The sequence below is a fragment of the Octopus bimaculoides genome, chromosome 10 (genome assembly GCF_046866305.1).
Source record: "Octopus bimaculoides isolate indiv1 chromosome 10, ASM4686630v1, whole genome shotgun sequence".
In the NCBI taxonomy this organism is placed as follows: Eukaryota; Metazoa; Mollusca; class Cephalopoda; order Octopoda; family Octopodidae; genus Octopus; species Octopus bimaculoides.
Window position 1 is genome coordinate 72437944 of NC_142937.1, and position 22500 is coordinate 72460443.

Here is a 22500-nt window from a genome sequence, read left to right on the forward strand (position 1 = left end):
TCAGGCCTTGTGCCTATAGTAGAAAGGATTATTAAGAGGGTGGTGAGCTGGTAGAATCGTTAGCACGCCGGGCAAAATACTTAGCGGCATTTCGTTCGCCTTTTCGTTCTGGGTTCAAATGCTGCCGGGGTCGACTTTGCATTTCATCCTTTCAGGGTCGATAGAATAAGCACCAGTTGAGTACTGTGGTCGATTTCACCGGCTTATGTTGCTACTCTGAAATTGCTGGCCTTGTGCCAAAAGTTGAAACAATAATAATTATTTTTGCTGGAGCACGAATAAAAACTGATATCCTTTATTGTACAAAAGGAAAACGTTGAAAACAGAGGGAAAGATCTACAGGCTCAGCAGTTTCAGAGAGCCAAAAATTTTGAAATTAATACGGCTGGACTTGGAGACATACTAAATATTGAAAGAGAATTTTTCCAGTGATGTGGGAGGCTCCAGTGCAAGAGACAGCAGTAGACCCTTAAAGGACTTCCGGAAGGAATCTCAGAATTTCATGGAGACTGAGTCACTCGGTTTCCGGGACCACGAAATGAGTCAAAAATCTGTTACTTTTCTTCTTTCTTTTCTACCAACATAGTGTCTCTGGGAGTGGTGCAAATGGCCTGGAGGTCTCTCTGGAAGCAGAGTCGTCTGCTCAATGACTTCAGGTCATTAGGTTTGAGTGTAATAACCATTGTCGAGACTAGAGTTTCCGTCAGACGTACCTTAGCACCTATTTTTGGCTACTGAGATCTTCGCATCTCTTACTTGACCTGGAATACTGGGCGGGATTGTGGTATTGTTTTGGAAAGGCCTGGGTCTCAATATACGGTCGATCTTCCTGGATCAGAACAGTAAGTCGGCAGTCCTTGACGTGAACATTATCTAAGATGGTATCTTTCACTAGCACTAACAAGACCACCACCACCACGACGCTTGTTCCTCCACATGAATATGCCCTCCGTCTATCGAATATGACCATTATTTGAGTAAGCAGCGTAAATGAACATGGATGGAATCCATCGGACTTAATCAGTCTTCAAACAGCTCACTGCTGTAATGGCCGTTTAGGACAGAAATTCGAGATGTTACTTGAGTAGTAACACAGACCATCTGAAGGCTTTCTGTCCAGAGCAAAAAAAAAGGAGGGAAGCAAGAATCCTTCTTTTGCCGACACCGTTAAAACAGCAACAACAACAACAGCGAAAGCAGGGGTAGCACCGTTAAAACAGCAACAATAACAGCAACTGTATCACTAAAACCAGCACCCACCAAAGCATCAGCAGCCGCAGCAGCAGCAACCGCAGTAGTCGCAGCAGCCGCAACAACAGCAACAACGACAGAAAAATATCAGTGGAAACAACGGCAACAAAAACAAAATAAGAAACATCGCCCTCAGGAGCCACCACATCCCCACCAACAACAGTAACTGAAAGTCCTCGAACAACAGCAACAACAACAACAACAACAACAACAACAACAACAACAAAAAACCCTCCAAGACATGACCCGTCCCGCTTCGTACTACTGAGATATGTCGTGTGGTGAAGGTGGGTGGGGGGAGAAGAAAACAAATGATAAAATATAACAAACAAGAAAAAGAAGGAACAGCAAAAGAAAAAAAAAAAAGAACTGGGAGATTCAAATGGGTGAAACAAAAACCTCCCAACAACGACACACGAACATCATCATCATCAACAACAACACCAGTCCTGCAAGCACTATCATCATCACATTCAACATCATCACCATCACCACGGTCACCACAGACACAACCAACATCACAAACACTAGCAAATCCCATAACAGCCGCAAACCAAAAACAACTGCAAAGAAACTTTATAAACATCACTGCCGTAAATAGGAAGAACAACTGAAATACATATATATCAATACACAGACATCACGCAGAGAAATAATTTCATCATACCAAAAATAACACACCGACACACAAAGATCACTTAAACAATACAAAATATACATCACACCATAAAAATATAAATATCCCGATGGTGCAAGAGACTGTAGCGGGAACATCAGCAAAAACTTTACAAAGAACTGCTAACCAGAAGGACAGAATATCTGTACCCCGTCCTCAACAGAATCAATATGCACGGGAACTTTTTCTCTTTTCTCTTTCTGTCGAACATGAACTTATTCAGAATAGGCATCATAAAAGCGTGTAGTCTAGGGTCGCGTTGTAAGCAGGGCCACCGAAATCATTACTAACTATAAATGTGTGTGTGTGTGTGGATCAGTCAAAGTTGACTCGATCGGAAATAGGAGGTGGCATGGCTGTGTTGTTTCGGAAAGGTCTCAATCTAATGATACGGACAATGTTTATAGACCAAGAGCGTAAATTTGTGTTACTTGACGTGACGAGCAGAGGTCATACCTTGAGGTTTGTAACCATCTCCGGTCCAACAGGAGTAAGGCGACCAGATTTCTTTATGCATTTCAAGTATTTTCGGGGGAAAACAGCTCCTTAGTACTGGTGGAAGACTGGAACTGTATCTTGGGTTCATGTTGTGTGGGGCTAGCCGCTTGAAGAGGGGAATATAAAACCTTTATAAACCTGTTGGGACGCTTCCAAAAGTCTGTGCCATGTATTCTTGAAACGATCGTAATGGTGGGATAGATGTAATGTCATCACGTCCATTCTTAGACTCATACTCCGCGACAAATGAATTATCTCTAGAAGTTCGGTTTGTATGGAACTGTCCACTTCTAAGCGCTCTGTTAGCAGTTATTCGCAGGAGAGATAAGTAAATCGCTCGGATTTCTATGCCCCCTTCAATCTGATATATATATATATATATATATATATATATATATATATATATATATATATATATATACACACTACATGCACATGAACATACATAAAAAATACGTGCATATATATTTTGACAAAACCGTGGGGAATGCAGCTCTTTTAGGAGAAAGATACTCTGACATAAAACGTGCAGTTAGAGTACCAGCCATCTTACAATGTACTGGAACCTACTATGACACCGAGAGAGAGAGAGAGAGAGAGAGAGAGAGAGAGAGAGAGAGAGAGAGAGAGAGAGAGAGATAGAGAGACAGAGAGACAGAGAGAGCGGGAGAGAATGAGAGTGGTAAAATGTACAAGCTTTTGTCACTTAAATCTAGTGACATATAGGTATCTCGCTATCGTTTCATTGATCCATTTTGTTTTACTTGTAAAGTCCTATGACCATGGATGCTTGGCGACGTGTTGAAAAGTTATATCTGTGCACATGCAACGATGGAAGTAAGTCAGAACAATCAGGCTGAATGTGAGACGGCTAGGTTCTGAATAGAATAGACAGTGCCATTTACAGCATATTTATTTAAAATCTAGAATAATTATTAATGATTCTTACAGTGCTCTACTTACGGGTGTGATAAGCGATTGATTTATGCAGGTGCGATCACTCATGTGTAAATTATTGGTTCCGACACTAATCTAGTAAAGCTGTCGGATGGATAATTGTTGATCCCCACAACTCTTTTGTTCCAGGTGTATAAAGTGTTCAGGGAGGAGTAGCACTTCTGGTGAAAGCATCTACAGATGATGTCATCTGATTAATATTGGGTTGGAGCTAAGGTGCGTACCTTTTTTAAGTAAACTTCAAAAACAATATTTAGATATTTGTACATACCTATATTGAACCACATATACTCCCTTTTGTTCCACTATCTTTGATGACTATCTTTGAAGCAACTTCATGATTCCATTCTCCCAGTATATTCTGAGTCATGAACTGGTCTTAGTTGTTTTTACAGTCTTCTAAAGAATTGAAGTTCTCCCCTTTAAGAGATTTTGTAGGGACCGAAATAAATGGTAATCCGAAGGTGCAAGCTAAGGTGAATACGGTGGTGATGTTGAACATCGCAGTCAAGCTGCAACAAGTTCTACCTAGTCTGCAAGGAAACATGAGGTTTGGTGTTGTCCTGACGGAAAACGTCACCATTCCGATTGGCCAATACTGGACGCTTTTCATCGAATGCATCTTTTAATTGGTCTAATTTGAAATAACAACTGTCTGAATTCAACGTCTGATTTTGTAGAAGTAGCTCATAATATAAAATGCCCTTCGAATCACACCAGATGCCCAAGATGCCACGCAGTGGTACTGAACCCGGAGCCATGTAGTCGTTAAGCAAGCTACTTACCACACAGCCACTCCTGCGCCAATAAATAAACTATAACTTTTCATCAGGTTAGAGAAGAGTGAATTGTAACATATAGGGATGAAATGAATAAAGCATAATGAATAATAGATTCTGTAATAAATGATAGAATAAAGTAAATGAAATAGATAAAAATGTTGAGCAAAGAAATCTGGTAAGCTAAGTAGATAAATTTAGCTTTACTAGTGTTTCATTATAATAGGTATTAAGTAAATTATAAGCCAGGAAATGCTTGACGTTAGTTATCTAATAGCTGTGCAGCAACTGAGTAGGTATTACACAAGCTATAAGTCGGGTGAGGTGTAGAAGTATGAATGAATGGAGAACAGTGGGGGAATAATCTATGGAAAAAATCTATGGAGAAATAAATAAATACATAAAATAAAATAAACAAATATGATGAATGGATAATAAACCAATTGAATGAGCCTGTGCCGTATCTAAAGAACATGTCAGTGAAAATAAATTGGTAGGTAGTTATACAGAGGAAGTTGTCCTACTGCATCTAGATTCGTGGTAAAATTTGAAAGTTTTAAAGAGTATGTGAACACAATGGGAAGATGCCCCGTTGTGCTTATTCAATACTTGTGTTGGATTATGTGCTGACAAAGTGACAGTTGAATACATAGTGTAAGTTGTTGGTTGTGGTGTAGCGTTTTGAGTTGAGTTCATTGTTTTGAGGTACCTAGAATCACGCAAGATTAATTTCAATTAAATTCGCAATTGAATTTAATCTTACGTCTGCATCATCATGGCATACCAGCAAATGGTTCTTACACTATTTGTATATAGTCATAGACTAGTGATTCAGTTCGTCCCTGGTTCAATTCAGGTATGTGATAGTGATAAGCCACAAAAGTGGCAGAATATCGATATCTATCATTCCTGGATGGGATCGGGGGTGAGTTGTCTCAACCTGTCTATGACTTTCAGGTGTTTTAACACCTAGTGCTATGACGGAGTCGTCCAAAAAGCGGTATGTCACAGTGAACCGGTGAACAGGCAAAACATAGAGTATGTGCGGTTGATTATACATACATATATATATATATATATATATATATATATATATATGTATGTATATGTTTTCGATCTAGTTTGAATTCTTTGCAATCAAATTTGATGGCAAAGAATTCAAACTAGATCGAAAACATCTATAATTAATATAAACAGCAGTTTGCAATGTTTCACCAAAAAGAATTATAATTGTTACTAAATGTGACTAGGGTGTTAGAAACACCTACATTGCTAGAGATAAGAGCTAAAATGCTCTAATGCTGTAGTCAATATGCATAAATATAAACATATACATTAACAGGGCCCTTAATCGTGCGAAAATTGCCGATCGAGAATTCCTGATACTGACGTCAATTTCGGCAATTTTCGTTGCTTCACCAGTTGGTACTGGCTCGAACTTCGGCTCTTTCGGACTCGCTTCTCTATTAGTATATATGTTTTCATCATTCAAATTAATGGATGGTTTAACGAATCGCCAATGTGCATACATAAAATTAATAAACAGCAGTTTGCAATGTCTCACCAAAAAGGAAAATTAGAATTGTCACTAAATGTGACTAGGTTGTTAGAAACATCTACGTTGTTAGAGATAAGAGCTAAAATGCTCTAATGCTACACTCTCTCACATGCATTTGTACAAATATATGTGCATAGAAATATGCGTACATAATAACACACAGACACAAACGCGCGTACACACGCATTCATAAATGCTTTGATAAGTCACGGCACAAACAATAGCTGACTTAGTAGCAGTACCTGCTCAGTAAATATTATGGTTAAGAAAGTCAATTCCAGACATAGATTGGATAAATGACTAGAGACGCATATACGGGTAGAAACGAGTTGTTCAACTTGAAACGTATCATATTGCCTTATTTCTTTATTCGCAACACGAACAATTCTAGCCTTGCCTTCCACGATCGGGCTTTGATTATTTAACGATACTACTACCAATCAAAGCATTGTATAGTTCTTATTGTTTATGATGCGATAAAATCACAAACTGCGGCTTTTGAGGTTGAAAAGTTGATTTGACTTAAAAGAATCAATTCTTCATGCAGTTGACACTTCTCGCTACCAGCAGCAACAACAGAAGCAACAGAAACAGCAGTAGCAGCAGCAGTTTCTCTGTAAATAGTCACCACTCCTTTCGATAATTTATTTTAATCTTTAATATCCATCAATCAAACTTACCTTTAAACGAATAATTAAATATAAGCGCAGGTATGTCTGTATGGAAAGAAATTTGCCTCCCAACCACATGGTTTCGGGTTCAGTCCCACTGCATGGAATTTTTAGGCAACTGTCTTCCTCTATAGCATCAGACCGACCAAATCCTTGTGACATGATTTAGAAGACGGGAACTGTCAGAATCCCGTCATATACATATATATATATATATATATATATATATATATATATATATAAAACATGGTATAATTATAAACAGGGCGAATTTTAGCCATTTCTCTGCAGACTAAAAAAAAAAAATCATGAAAAGCCTTAATCGATTTTTGAACCGTATTAGGTTCTCATCGGAGGAGTTCACATCATTCCAACAGTCTCCAGAGAAGCAAGCAGCCAAATTGTTTATATACTCAACAAATGCAGCAGTTACTTTGTGAAGGAATCCCTAATTTGCATACCGAAAGTGTTTAAAACTCTATAAATATCAACTGTCTGTCAAAGGGGATCTTAATCCACACAATATCAAGGTATGATTATAAATATGTAACATATGGTATAATTATAAACAGGGCAAATTCTTTTATTCTTTTATTTGTTTTAGTCAATTGACTGTAGCCATGCTGGAGCACTGCCTTTAATCGACAAAATTGACCCAATGACTTATTCTTTGTAAGCCTAGTACTTATTCTAGCCGTCTCTTTTACTGAACCACTAAGTTACGGGGACGTAAACATACCAACATCGGTCGTCAAGCGATGGTGGAGGGACAAGCACACACACACACACACACACACACACACGCACACACACACACACACACACACACACACACACACACACACACACACACACACATCGAGCTTCTTTCAGGCTACAGAGGAAGACACTTGCCTAAGGTGTCACACAGTGAGACTGAACCCGGAACCATGTGGTTGGTAAGCAGACTACTTGCTACACAGCCACACCTAAAAAAATGTAAATATTATGGCTGCATGTGGCCCTAGGAGCCGCGACTGAGAACTGCTGCTCCAAACACTCTGCCAATCCACCATCCTAGGTTTGTACTTTATTTATCGACACCAAAAGAACTGTAAGACCAAGACAATCTACTAAGAATAACATAAATACCTTCGAAAAGCATTCTACCATTTTATGACAAGAAATGATAGACTAACAAATGTCCAAGATGCACAAAGAAACGAGAAGATCGTTACTGAGATGTTTTTGATTATAGATCTGACCAATCAGAGTCGACTTTTGGCTAAATAACAACAGAAGCAGTAGCAACAACAAGAACAATTGTTTTTAAAGTCTTAAAGTCTTAACGGAAGAAATCTTACCGAATCTGACGAACTGTTTACAACGTTAGGGTCGATTCACAAATGGTAATGACATAGCAGGAAATGCTTTCAAAAGTAATTTCGTACACAAGAAAAAGGTGAAATTTTTTGCAGAAGGAAAGAATCGATTATATCGATCTCAGTACTTGAGTGGTACTATACTTTATAGACACTCGGAAGAATTTCAACTTAAGAAATGTAAAGGTTAGTCAGTAAATACAAGACATTTTGTTCGACTCTTTAACGATTCTACCAAGCCATAATCTTACGTTTCACGAAAAATGGCTTCGTTGATTTACAAATCGGTGAATTAACAGAATCAATGAATTTGCATCGGGCAAAATGTCTTGGGGTATTTATTCTTCCTCTTTGCTTTCTTTCTCAATCGGAGGTGAGTTTTGCATTTCGTCCCCTAAAGTCGATAAAATAAAGAGCTAGTAAAGTATTTGGATAGATTTAAAGACTAAATTCAGTCACAAATTCCTGGTTTTGTGCCTACGTTAAAAACTATATATATAAAACAAAAGATGACTGTGTGTGTGTCCGTGTGTGTAGTACGTATGCGTTTCTATAATTTTCAGTCGATTTTCACCAAACTTTACACACACATTACTTATGTGCCAAGGATGGTCATGTACTATAACATTTGTCCAGAGCTCCCGTGTAAAGCGAGAAACCGGGGAAAACGGTGTTTTACACGGGTTTTTCTCTAAAAGCTTCTGAAGTTTTCAACGATTCTCTCCCTTTTCTCTCTCTGTTTATTTCTATCTTCTCCCTCTTTTTCTTATTCTCTGTTTCTCTTGCTTACACATATACTCTTCCTCGCCTTCTGTAATAGTTCCTCTCTTTTAGTCTGTGCCTATTTCTTTCACTTTCCCCCTCTCTCTCTTTAACTCACTCACTCACACACTTACTAACTTCTGTCTACAAATTGAAAAGCGTATATTTCAATTAGTCGTGCATAAAAATCTCTGTTGTTACGGTTTTTGTACGTTTTCCCTGAGAAATATTTAGTTACTTTTAAATTTTGTCTACCCAGTGTGATTAAATTCAGTTTTGCCACATCTGTCTAAAAATTGACTTCATTGTATTTCAATTTTGTCGTGCGTAAGTATTTTCTTTACGGTATTTGTACGTTCTCCCTACAACATTACTTTTTGCACTCCATCTATTTAAATACACTATTTACATTTCTCCCTCTACAATCGTGCATGCGTACGTATGGCCGCTATGGGCCACATACAGCCGATAAGACTTTATCACTAGTCAATGAGATTTCAACCACGCCACTGAGCAGTCATGCGTTAGAAAAAAACTATCCTAAAGCGGCTCAAATTTTTTCACTCACGCTATTTCCTTCTAGAGCTTTATACACTCAAACAAGGTTTGTAAGTTCTGTCTACAAATTGAATTCCTTGTCTATAGACATAAAATTATTTGTCTGTCTGTCTGTTCCCTATGCATTCTCAGACGGCTCGACCAAATCAAATCAAATTTTACAAGGTAATAGTATCAGATCCCGTGAGTGTCAATATGTAATTTTTTTTTCATTTGGATTAAAACAATATAACATTGACACTGGTTCGGTATTACGTGTCAAAAGTGAAAGAATAAGATGTATATTGTAATGTCATATAATGTTGTTTCATTTTTATTCTTTCACTTTTCATTCTAAGCTTATAATAGTGTTACACTTTTATTCTTTCACTTTTAATTCTACTGTGACAAATAAATGAATAATTTATATCCTAATGTGAACAACATTACGCATCGGCAACTTTCTATCTCTACCGACATAGCAGCGGAATGGTGTGTCTGTGTATGTGTGTTGACTAACATAACGAACGACTGGAGGTGAAACTCTTGGCAAAAAACAATTAGGTGGCAGGTCCAAGGTATATAAAAATACACATTTACCGTTCAGTTACAAGTTCATAATTATCGCAGCAGTTGCAAGGTTGCACTGTATTTACAATGACATATTTATCCTTAAATTAATGGAGTCTCAATAGAGAAGGTTAGCAAACGCATGCTGCAGCACATCAAACAGAGTCTCAATGGAGAAGGGAGATGAGACTTTCTCAAGATCAGCAAAGGCATGCTGCAGCACCTCAGATGGAGACTCATGAGAGAAGTAAGATGAGACTTTCTCAAGATCAGCAAAGGCATGCTGCAACACGTCAAATGAAGTCTCAAGACAGAAACGAGATGAGACTTTCCCAAGATCAGCAAAGGCATGCACATACCCCTGCTCCCAATTTTCCATGACAAGTTAGCGCCTGGAATACTCCAAACGGACGTATGACATGTCGTTTAGTCGAATTAGTCCATTATTTAGTCCACAAATGTTTTGTCAATGCTGCACTTTCCCGAGTCACCTGTTTCAATATAACTGTAATATATATATATATATATTATATACAAACTATGCCGTTTTAATCTCGAGCAACGCCGGGTATCTCTGCTAGTTAGGTTATAGATTTTCTGAATCGTTTGAGTAATTATTGCAGTAATTCTGGCTCTTTATGTTCTGAGTTCAAATCCTTCCGAGGTCAACGTTATCTCTTATCCTTTCGGGATCGATAAAATAAAGTACCAGTCAAGTTCAGTGGAAACATGGTACTTAATTTTCAATTTTCGATTGCTTAATGTAAAGGTCGATTCCAGCAAGATTTAATCTTGATATGCTTAAGGAAAAATCTAACTACTCTTGACAATTTACCGTTTTTGTAGCTACATCAGATTTCCAAAGACTTGAACGTTCTTTTGCGTTTTTGTATGTTTCAGGTTAGAAAGGAAAATATGAGAGAAGTTAACCTTCCTCAAGTTGCTGATAAAGGATTACGGAAGAAGGTAAGGACCTGCTGTTAGATTATTCCAGGTAGTATTGCATTTAATCTAATCCACAAATAAACAAGGAACATGCTGATGCATTAAAGTAAAAGAGATCAGTCTGCATTTTGCTTCTGTTTACTCGCTGAAGGTACAACGTTTTATATTATGGGACGAGTAGCATATCTGATTTTCTTTGATTTCTTTCAAAATTCATTATTAAAAAAAAGAACCCAAAAGGAACAAAAAAACGTACAGGCTATTTGATATCGGTGTATTGTTGCAAATCTAAAAGGTATATAAAAGACATCGAATGTTTACAATATATGGGCAAAACTGCAAAACCATTTTTTTTTACAGAAGTGGCAAGCTTTTTGTTGTTTCAAGTTCATCCATTTTTGCCTTCTATGTTTTAAAATCGTTCACGTAATCCCACATTCCATGTAGAATGTCATCATCCTTATACAAGCTTGGTTTCAAGTACTTTTGTGTTTTCTCTGAATAAGTAAATTATTGATTAAATTGTGTATGAATATTTCAGGATTTTATGTGAAAACAGTCAATGTATTTTTCATAAAACGTGCATTTTTAATTTAATAAATTGGAAGCCGAAAGGCCAGATACATTATGTTTCTTTGTTAAATTCATATTACCATCTAATGGAGATAAGTTTTCCAATTCATTTATTAATTCACTCATACATGTTACATAACTCGATTGACATATAGCTATTACAAAGATGTCGTCTGATTAAAGGGTGTTTGGCGAACACACACATTGAACTTAATCTGAGCTGGATTTTTTCATCGAGCGCCGACAAACGTGTAAATTGTTTGTCACTGCGAAATATTCTGCGTAATGAGACGTGTTAGTCGAGATATCCCTCACTTTCTGGATGGAAATACCAGTGTTGCAAGTTAAGAGAACATTTTTTCAACTATCCAATGTCTGCTGCTCTCTTATAACGTCAATTTACAATTACATGAACTGAATCACTGAAAGTTGTCTTGACACTGTCATAATTCAGAGTATTACTTCTCGCAAGATATAAAATACAAGTAGAGTCAGGCCGCAAGCTGATCTAACCCCTTGGTTGATTGCAGCTTTTGTCTTTGAAATATTTTTTTCGCGTACATGGAAAAAAAGAAGTAAAGCTTTGAGGAAGAGTATTTAAAAAGTTTAATATATTTGTTTTGCAAGATTCTTTATATAACGTCATGTGTTGAACCAGATGCTGATGTATCTCGGGAGAGTAATTTTGCCATTGAAAACGCATGCACCAATTCTATTCACTTTCTTTTATGATTATTAGTCAACTAATTAACTAATCGGTTGCCTAGCTAATCGTTTGATCAGTCAACTGGTTTGTCAAAGTCCTGTTGCCATTCGCGATTCTTCAAAGACTTGACATCATTTTTCTTGGTCTGTTACAATGTATCTAAACTGTTTTGTTCTGTACTTGCAATAGTTTTTGGGCTGTGTGTGAAACTGTGTGTATGTGTGTTTCGTTATGGTTTGAGATTTTTCTTGTATGTGTGTACAGGGGGATGGGGTGGTATGTGAGTTTGAATATGTGTGATGCTTCATGAGTCTATATATGTAGATTATGTACATATTTATGTTATCCCAAAATACGACATATTTTAAACGTTTTTCGTCTTTTAGAGGTAGGTTTCTAATTCTAATTTGATGAAATTTGAATATATATATTTGTAAAAATATAATTAAAAGAAAACTGAGGAAAAACTTAAACAGTGTTGGACTGGAAATTCGAAACATTTCACCAAGTCGCGTCAAGAATCTTTGTCTGTTAATAAGTCTGGTAGATCTTCAAGTTCGTGTTGCGTGTCTCTACTAAGATCAACGTAGGTGAACGGTTTTCGTCGTCTGGTAGGGTGTGGAAGTCTCTAAAATATCACATCCGATATAGGTTGGTATTCGGCACGAGAGCAGTGGCAAGCAAACCTACCCTACATTGAGACACAATAATAGAGATGAATGATGTTCGTCTATAAATCTCCCTTTTGATATTGTGCTCTTGGCATGGCATATTTTAGACCTTCATAAAAAACCTGATGCACGTATTATCAATGTAATCCTGGAACTCCTTTTTCGTACTACCGGTTTCTGCTCCATAGAGAAGAAAACCCTCTACATCAAGAAAGGCCGTCTTGTTGACTATGAATTGCATGGTTGCCAGTTGTTATGAGATTTGCTACAGGCAGTTGAAGTTTGTCTTTACGTATCAGGAAACCTTCGGCGATATTGAACTCCTTTATTTTGTGCACTATCACTGAAGATCATGTACTCATTCCTTCTTCCATTGAGAAACATGCCGACCTTGTTTACAGCATAGACAAGGAATGTTAACAAGTCTTGCACATTACAAAGTTGATCAATTGTAAGAGCAAAATCATCAATATAATCGAGGCCAAAGAGACACATGCTCTGCTGACCCCCCCCCCCCCCCGTCCACTTCTGCTTGATGACGGGGTTGCATAAAACAATCACATCAGTTTTTATTATTTAATATATCTAAAGCTCTAACCGGTTGTACGTATCCTTGTGCTACTTTTCAGCATATCTGATTTAATCCGTTATACTGCTCTGTAAATTTTAGTTATAATTCATTCAGTAACACACACACACACACACACACACACACACACACACACACACACACACACACACACACACACACACACACACACACACACACACACACACACACACACACACACACACACACACACACACAGAGTACACACAGTGGCGGCTTGTAGATAAAATTAGTGGATGTGTTGCTTCAGAAAATTTTTAGCCGTTGTTTTAATATTATGTAAAAGGAGAAAAAAAAAACATATAAAAAGAAAATTTATACATAAACTTTATCTGTTCGTGTTTTAGCCACTGCTGGGTAGTGTGCTTAGTTTGTTCACTGGCCATCATCGCGAATTCTCCCTTGTTTTTGAAAACAACCCCACTAAATCACAAAATAAGGGTTGGGGGTAAATGTGCCTTATTTTTCAAATAAGGCACATTTTCAGACACGTGTGTGTGTGTGTGTGTGCACATGAACATAATGTATAAATTTGCCACATAAAAATATATTAGAAGCTAATTTTTTTTTATACAGGGATAACATATTAGCTTTATCTCGAAAGTTCCTCAATAAAAATGAGTTTTAGATAATAGTAGCAATAAAACTTTGCTTCAGTACCAGAATAAATTGCGGAATGTAATTATGAGCTGGGATTCAGTAACAATGATAAGGAAATATGTCTGGAAAATATTAAAAAAAAAGAGGAAACGGGAAACAAAGAAGTGCGAACGTATGAGACATGCGTTATAACTAGGTTTTTTTTTTTTAAATTGAAGTAAAAAATAAAAAGTCAAGTAAGGTAACTGAAATGTGTACGAGAAATATATAGATAAGCGATCTACTTTTATCTATATATTTTTCGTACATATTTCAGTTACCTGTAGAAAAAGAAATAGATTGATATAGGGTGCATGAAAGGTTTCAATTTATAGATGGAAAGAAACAACTCAGCAGTTGAGTGAAGAACAAGACAACAGGGAAGGGAGGGAGGGAGGGAGGGAGAGAGAGAGAGAGAGAAAGAGAGAGAGATTCTTAAAGTCAGGCATAGAAAGAATATTAAATGGTAGGTAAATACTCTACAATTGAAAGAGAGAAGTGTAAGAAGAAGATAAAAAGAAAGAAGAGGTTGGTAGAGGTGTACATATCAATAGGTAAATACACGCACACATATATTGATATATACATATTGCGTATATGCATGTCTGTATTAGTGCGCGCGCGTGTCTATCTATCTATCTATCTATCTATCTATCTATCTATCTATCTATCTATCTATCTATCTATCTATCTATCTATATATCTATATATCTATCTATCTATCTATCTATTTACAATATATATATTATATATAAGATGTGGAAGACGTGAATACCAAAGACAAACACTAAACAGTACTCAAAGAATTTCTTCTCAAACAAAAATACCCATCTCTACTTATCGAAAATGGTGTACATCATGCTATAGATATACCCATACAACAGCTTAGGACAATCCCCAAAAGAGGAAAACAAGAACAGTTCATACCATTTATAGTGACATACAATCCATTTCATCAAAATATTTTTTAACATCGCTAAAGCAAAACTTGCTGATCATTGCTCAAAGTAATGAATTAAAGGATATAATCACGGCTCGGGCTATGATTCTTAGTAAAAGACAGCCGAAGAACTTGAAACAATTATTAACAAAAGCAAAGTTTGACCCAAGCAACAATGACGAATCACTCATTGTATCGAAATGCGATGATAATCGATATGGTACATGTCAGTTCATGCATACCAGTCAATATATGAGCACAGAAACCGGAAGAATATTTGAAAATGCAAATATGAACTGCAAAAGCAGAAATTTAATTTGCTGCTTCAAATGCCAGAACTGTAAAGAGATATACGATGGTCAGACTGAGGATGCATTATCAGAACGTTCACGTTTGCAGCGACAGCAAATTAGGGACCCCGACGTCCGTCAGATCACTTTAAGCAAACATCTAGCAACATTTGGTCAGAAAAAGTTTATAATATTCCCATTCTACAAATTACACACCTCAAGTGAAGTTGAGAGAAAAGTCAGAGAAAAGAATTCTATTGATAAATTCAAACCCGTTTAGAATGGACTGTTATAGTAACGGTGATAGTTGTAATGATGATGGTGATAATAATAATAATACGTACTGCAGCTATTACTACTACTGCTATCACCGCCACCATTAACAACAACAGTAATAAAGATGATGGTGGTAATGTTGACCATAGGAACATTGACCCGATTGAAATGTAAAAATTTCTGTAATAGTATTGTGTTGGTGCATAATTATTGCGGCTTTTGTTCAACAAATTTTATTCAACAAATGCAATAAGAATATTTAACAAAAACTTCTTTAAATGGCGGTCTAACCGTCTGCCAAGTAAATAGGAAGCAGTAATTGAAGTAGATGGTAAGTACGCTCCGGAATAATCATTTAAAGATGTTTTTATTACATGTTGTTATTATTTTTGTTGAATAAAATTTGTTGAAAAAAAAAAAAAGCCGTAATAATTATGCACCAACCCAATAACAATAGAATTCAATGGAAATAGGAATTCAATGAAACAGTTATTCATAGCAAAGAATCTTTGACATGCCCACCAAACCATGACCTCTAAACCACATACTGATGGGTAAAAATACAGTTAGAAATTAGTTGGCGCGCTCATCAAACCGTAATATTCATTAATAACAAATTGGACGCAGTAGTGATCCATCTTGTTTTACTATGTCGAACGTTGACACTTATGGCGTATTTCTTCACTGGTGTGCGTGCTTATTTCCTCCTCCTCCTCCTAGACTGCGACCATACTGTAGCATGTGAACTATACTATTGCTGATTTTTCACATGTTTGTTATTAATTACAAACACATTTGGAATTTGCGTTAGATTATCGGAATCGTTGGAGCGTCGCACAAAATGCCTTGTGGTATTTTGTTTCAACTCTGTTGTTTTCCTTACGTTCATATCCCGCCGAAGTCATCATTGATTATTATCCTTTCAGAATCCATCAAATAAAGTATCGGCGAAAAACTGGGGTCAATTTAATCGATTGCCGAAGCAGAGAACTAACATGGTACAATAGAACCGAAATCCCCCACTCAGTCATAGAGTTTCGACCACGGATGAAGTGACTCTCCGGTTTGAGTACACTACCGACTTATGAATGTTATCTATTAGTAACATTATACACTGCAAATCTCTCCTACTCTGCTCTCTACCTGTCTCCTCTCTCACTCTATCATCCCTCAGCCTTCCGCTATTCTCTCATTCTTTCACAAAAGCAGATCAAACAAGAAGATGCTTGAAATTTGCTTACGACAACAACTCACTGTTTTCTGAGGTAATGTCCTTGTTTCTTGTTATATCATGTCCTGCTTTATTACGCTGTATTCTGACATTATGTTGTGTGCCGACTTGCCAGCACTCATCGCGTGTGTGTGTGTGCTTATATATATATATATATATATATATATATATATATATATATATATATATATATATATAGGCGCAGGAGTGGTTGCTTACCAACCACATGGTTCTGGGTTCATTCCCACTGTGTAGCACCTGGGGCAAAGTGTCTTCTGCTATAGCCTCGGGCCGACCAAAACCTTGTGAGTGGATTTGGTAGACAGAAACTGAAAGAAGCCCGTCGTATATATATATATATATGTGAATGTTTGTGTGTCTGTGTTTGTCTCCCTACCATCGCTTGACAACCGATGTTGGTGTGTTGGTGTGTTTACGTCCTCGTAACTTAGCGGTTAGGCGAAAGAGACCCGATAGAATAAGTACTAGGCTTACAAAAAAATAAGTTCATGGCCGCAGTCAAATAAATGACTTAAACAAGTAAAAGAATAAAATATACTTAAATACATTAAAACCAATCAATGCACGTAACGCCCTCTTGATGTTCCTCTCACATAATCAGTGCTTCAACTGAAATTAAAAGAAAAGAATAACCAGCAATATTTATAAGAAATAGGCCTGTCGTTACTCTACTAAACGGTATTGAGTTATCTTTCAGTTTACTGTAAAATTGTTTTAATGTATAACCTGACAAAATCAAACATTAATATATACATACATATACATGCATACATGCATACATCATACATGCATGTATATATATATATATATATATATATATATATATATATATATATATATATATATATATATATATATACACACACTTATATATACATATATGTGTGTGTGTGTGTGTGTGTGTGTGTACGTATAAAATATATTTATATATATATACGTATGTATATACATATTTGCATGTGTATGTGTATAAATATATATATATATATATATATATATATATATACGAACATACCTATATACATATACATAAATACATACATACATATGTATGTATGTACATGCATATATATGTATGTATACATATATATATGTATATATATATATATATATATATATGTACATATATATATATACATATATATATATGTGTGTGTGTGTGTACGTATAAAATATATTTATATGTACGTATGTATATACATATTTGCATGTGTATGTGTATATATATATATATATATATATATATATATATATATATATACGAACATACCTATATACATATACATAAATACATACATACATATGTATGTATGTACATATATATATATATACATAAATACATACATACATATGTATGTATTTACATGCATATATATGTATGTATACATATATATATGTGTATATATATGTACATATATACGTATGTATATGTATATATACACACATATACACATATATGCAAATGTATTTACATGCATGCATGTCAGTTCCATAGAGGAAATACGCTCTACTGATTTCGAAACGTGCAATGATGGTGACATTTACTAGAAGCATCCAGATAGATGATGATATCCAGAGGCCCTACCTCAGGAGAAATGACAAGATAAGCCACCGAAGGCTTTTGAGTGCTGTATTACTTAAAGAACAACTGCTAAAGTCAACGATGAAAGATAAAGAAAGGAGAGTAAAAGAAAGGAAGAAAGAGTGCGTGAGTGAGAGGGGGGGGGGAGAAATACATTACTCAAGTACTATATTACTGAGGAGAGGAACAGCTCTCAAATTAGTCGTGAATTTTTGCATCGTGTGTGCATATATTACGGAGAAATAGTTAAATTCGCCATATCCATGCGTCTCCTACATAGGTTTAGAGACATTATAGTATATCTTGATAATGTGTATGTTGAGATCTCCGTTGATAGGCCACTGATATTAAATGGTGTTTGACACTTACGGTGTTCAAATTCGTAGCCCCCTCCCTAATTATTCTCTGGGGTAATACCTTTCCATTTTATCTGCTGGTGCCATGAGAAATGTTTCTATATTGTGAGAGGCAAGATTCTCCGTTAATTTGCTTTACTGTAAAGTTGGTACAGTCCCTCCATAATACAATTTCTATGTAGAATGTACTATGATAGAGGGCTCCTCCTACACGTACATATTTATCAAATGGTAGTATTTATATCCAACGTTATCTTGATTCAAATCAATAGTCATAGTTACTTGATAAAGTAAAGCTTGCATTTCAGGTGACATAAATATTTACTTTTACCAAATGAATGCGTCACTGTTAAGCTTAAGGTTTTGGTGATTCTAAGTTGAAACAGAGTCACTCCGCATATGCCAGTAATGTACCTTGAAAGATCTTAGTCCTATGGACGACTCGTCAGACTTTAATAGAAGGCCATATAGTTCTTCTAACTATACGTGTGTGTGTGTGTGTGAGTATGAATACATTCATAAGTATATAGATGTTCACATTCACATATTATATTCACATATTGGCATACATGTACATTTGTTTTGCAAGATTTTTGATGTGAAATCGTGTGTTGAAACAGATGTTGTTGTATTTGGGGATGGTCATATTGCCAGTTTAGCCTCCCACATCTTCCCTAATCGACCCCTTCCCTCCTTCAAACGAGCCCACAACCTCTTGGTCCACAGCTTCTTCCCCAACCCAACCTCCCAACCTGGCTCGTTCCCTTGCTCCCGCCCACGCTGCCGCACTTGCCCTTACCTCTCCAACACCACCCTCCTCACCAGCACCCATCACCGACCCTATCGTATCACCGACTCCTTCACCTGCACTTCTACCAACATCATCTATTGCATCTCCTGCTCTCTCTGCCATTCTCTATACATCGGACAAACGGGGCGCCGCCTGGCCGACCGATTCGCGGAACACCTCCGAGACATCAACGTTGGCAATGACACCCCGGTGTCACGCCACTTCCGTTCTGCCGGTCACTCCTTGCAGCAACACTTGTCCGTGTTTGGATTGTCCATGCACAGGGGCCATCCGGACTCCCGTTTGCGCCGTGAACAGAGATTAATCTTCTCTCTTCGCTCCTTTGCGCCACATGGGCTCAACTCCCCTCCTCCTGCCTCTCTCCCCCACCCTCCCTCCTACCACCCATCTCCCCCTCCCCCTCCCCCTCCTGCTCCGACTCCTACTACTCTTCCTACTTCTCTTCACTCCCACTTCTCTTCACCCCTACTCTTTCTCTCCTCTCTCTTACTCTCTCTCACTCTCTCTCACTCTCTTCTCTCGTACTCCCCCTCTCACTCTTACTCTCTACACTCTTACTCTCTTACTCTCTCACCCTTACTCTCTCACTCTCTTCTCTCTTTCCCTCTCTCTCACTCTCTTTCTCTTCCTCTCTTTCTCCCCCCATACCCACCTTCCCCCTCTCTCACATCCACCTTCCCTCTCTTATACCCACCCTCTCTCCTCTCTTCCTCTCTTTCTCTCCCCTCCCATACCCACCTTCCCCCTCTCTTACATCCACCTTCCCCTTCACCCTTCATCGTCAACACCCCCTCATAAGCTCATCCCACCACACCCCAACACACTCCTACTCTACCTTCCCACTCCACCCCATCCAATTCTTTACACCCCCACCCCCTACCCACATACCCCTACCTCTACCCACCCTCAACCTAACCCACACTCCACCCATGCCTTCCCCACCTCCCAACACCCTCACATCACCTCACACCAACACCCTCGCATCACACCACGCACACACTACAACTGACCAACTCTTTTCTCCCTCCCCATTTTCACACTACATACATCAAGATCACCAGCATTCTATCTCCCACACACACAGCCCCTCGTTCTTCGATCACCGTTCTTTCCCCCCCTTTGTTATCTCCCCCTTTTCTTAGCTCTCCTGAAAAAAAATTTCTAACTTCCGGTCAGCCATTACTATGATTGACCGTTGACTGAACACTATTCATTTTTTTTCTCCTTGTCTCCGTATTCTTTCTGTTGAAGAGCGTAGCTCGAAACGTCAAAGACTTTCCGTATTCCCGAGCGTCATACTAATACCTCCTTTTGTTATTTACACCACCTGTCCTCGTCTGTTGTTGTTTTTTCGTACATTCTCCCATATATATATATATATATATATATATATATATATATACGATATACATATAATTCACAAATGCAACAAACCACCCGGCACTCCACTTCCTTAAGTAGGAGAAAGTGATGCTTATGTAACTCAAATGGTTATTTATTTGACTAGGAAGGTGGCGAGCTTTCAAAAGCATTAGCGTATCGGAGAAAATGCTTAGCAGCACTTCTTCCGGATCTTTGCGTTCTGAACTTAAATTCTGCCAAGGTTGACTTTGTCTTTCATCCTTCTGGAGTCGATGAAATAAGTACCAGTCATATACTGGAATCGATGTAATCGACTAGGCCCCCACCCCCACCCACCGAAATTGCTGATTTCGTGCTAAAATTTGAAACCAATATTTCTGTGTGTTAAAGCGATGAGCCGGAAGAATCTTTACCGTACCGTATAAAATGCTTAGCAGTATTTCGTCCGTCTTTACGTTTTGAGTTCAAAATCCGCCAAGGTCGACCTTGCCTTTTATAATTTCGTGGTCGATAGAAGTAGTAGTAGTCAAGTACTGGGGTCGATGTAATCAACTTATCTCCTCCCGTCACAAACTGCTGGCCTGTGCCAAAATTTGAAGCCATTAAAAGCGGTGAGCTGGCAGAATCATTAGCACGCCGGGCAGAATGCCTAGCAGCATTTCACCTGTCTTTACGTTCTGAGATGACTTTTTCCGCCGAAGATGACTTTGCTTTTCGCCCTTTCGGGGTCGATAAATTAAGTACCAGGTGAGCACTGGGGTCTATGTAATCGACAAGCCCACCCCTCCCCCGAAATTGCTGACCTTGTGACAAAATTTGTAACGAGTATTTATGTACGATACAGAGGCAAGCTGGCAGAATCGTTAGCACGCCGGAGAAAATGTTTATCGACATTTCGTCCGTATTCACGTTCAGGAATTCAAACTCAGCATGCTGCAATAACCTATTATTTGAATGTAAATGCAGTTATTCATGCTATGAAAACTGTTTGGAATTTGGCCGATGCATGGGGAACATGATAACCTATATCAAGCTAGTTTTATCTAATCACCACCACCTTCTGTACAATACAGAACGCTTGTATAATGAAAGAGGCGCATTTGTAGTTAAGAGATACATTTGGTTAAGAGGTACACTTTATGGTTAAAGGATACATTTATGATTAAGATAAACATGTACTTTTTATGGAAACGAGGTATAGATCTATGGCTGGTTGGTACATTTATGGTGAAGAGGTACATTTAAATTTATGATATATATCTATGACTACGAGAGGCATTTATCATTTTAGTGCACATCTATGAAAAGTATGCATATTTAAGGCTAATTCCACATTCATGGTTAGTAGGCACAATCATCATTGTGTAACAATTTAAAAAAAATTTTTGGTGTGTGTGTGTGTGTTTGGTCAGTATTTGCTTTTATCTAGAAATCAAAGGAAATGACTACTATTCTCCTTCAAACTTTGCTTTTCTGACCTGAACGTCAATGTCTTGATACTGACCTATTTTCCATTACATTTCAGACAGATTCAGCACTGAGTTGCTGAAGCAGAAATATCGTTATAGCAAATATTCTGCTCAATACCACAGATTTGTTTGTCAGTTGCTTGACCATAACCATAACCACTTCAGTATGTCCCTTTGTGGCTGACGATATGTGCATCTCTGATCATGAGCAGGAGTAGTGGGGGAGCATCATACCCATGTATTGAGAGGGATTCTTTGGGGTTTGAATAAATGTAACAAAAGCAAAGTTTGAAGGAAATATTAGCCATTTTCCATACTTTCTAGGGGTAAGCAAATTGGAAATAACAGTTGCTACCCAAGGACAAAAAACATGTATACACAGTGTTATGTTTAAGAGA

At 37.5% G+C, this 22500-nt stretch overlaps 1 protein-coding gene across 3 annotated transcripts in view; it reads left to right on the forward strand.

The window, feature by feature from the left end:
* LOC106871863 (dual specificity tyrosine-phosphorylation-regulated kinase 4) overlaps positions 1-22500 on the forward strand; it is a 153929-nt gene that overhangs the window by 32603 nt on the left and 98826 nt on the right. For 2 of the 3 annotated variants that reach the window (XM_089358793.1, XM_089358792.1), the window contains exon 2: positions 10521-10586. In XM_089358793.1, coding sequence (XP_089214919.1) covers positions 10536-10586 — 51 coding nt within the window. In that variant the 5' untranslated portion in view covers positions 10521-10535. Of the gene's footprint in view, positions 1-3578; positions 3599-10520; positions 10587-22500 lie in introns of those variants that run through there. The other variant, XM_089358794.1, reaches the window with a different exon arrangement.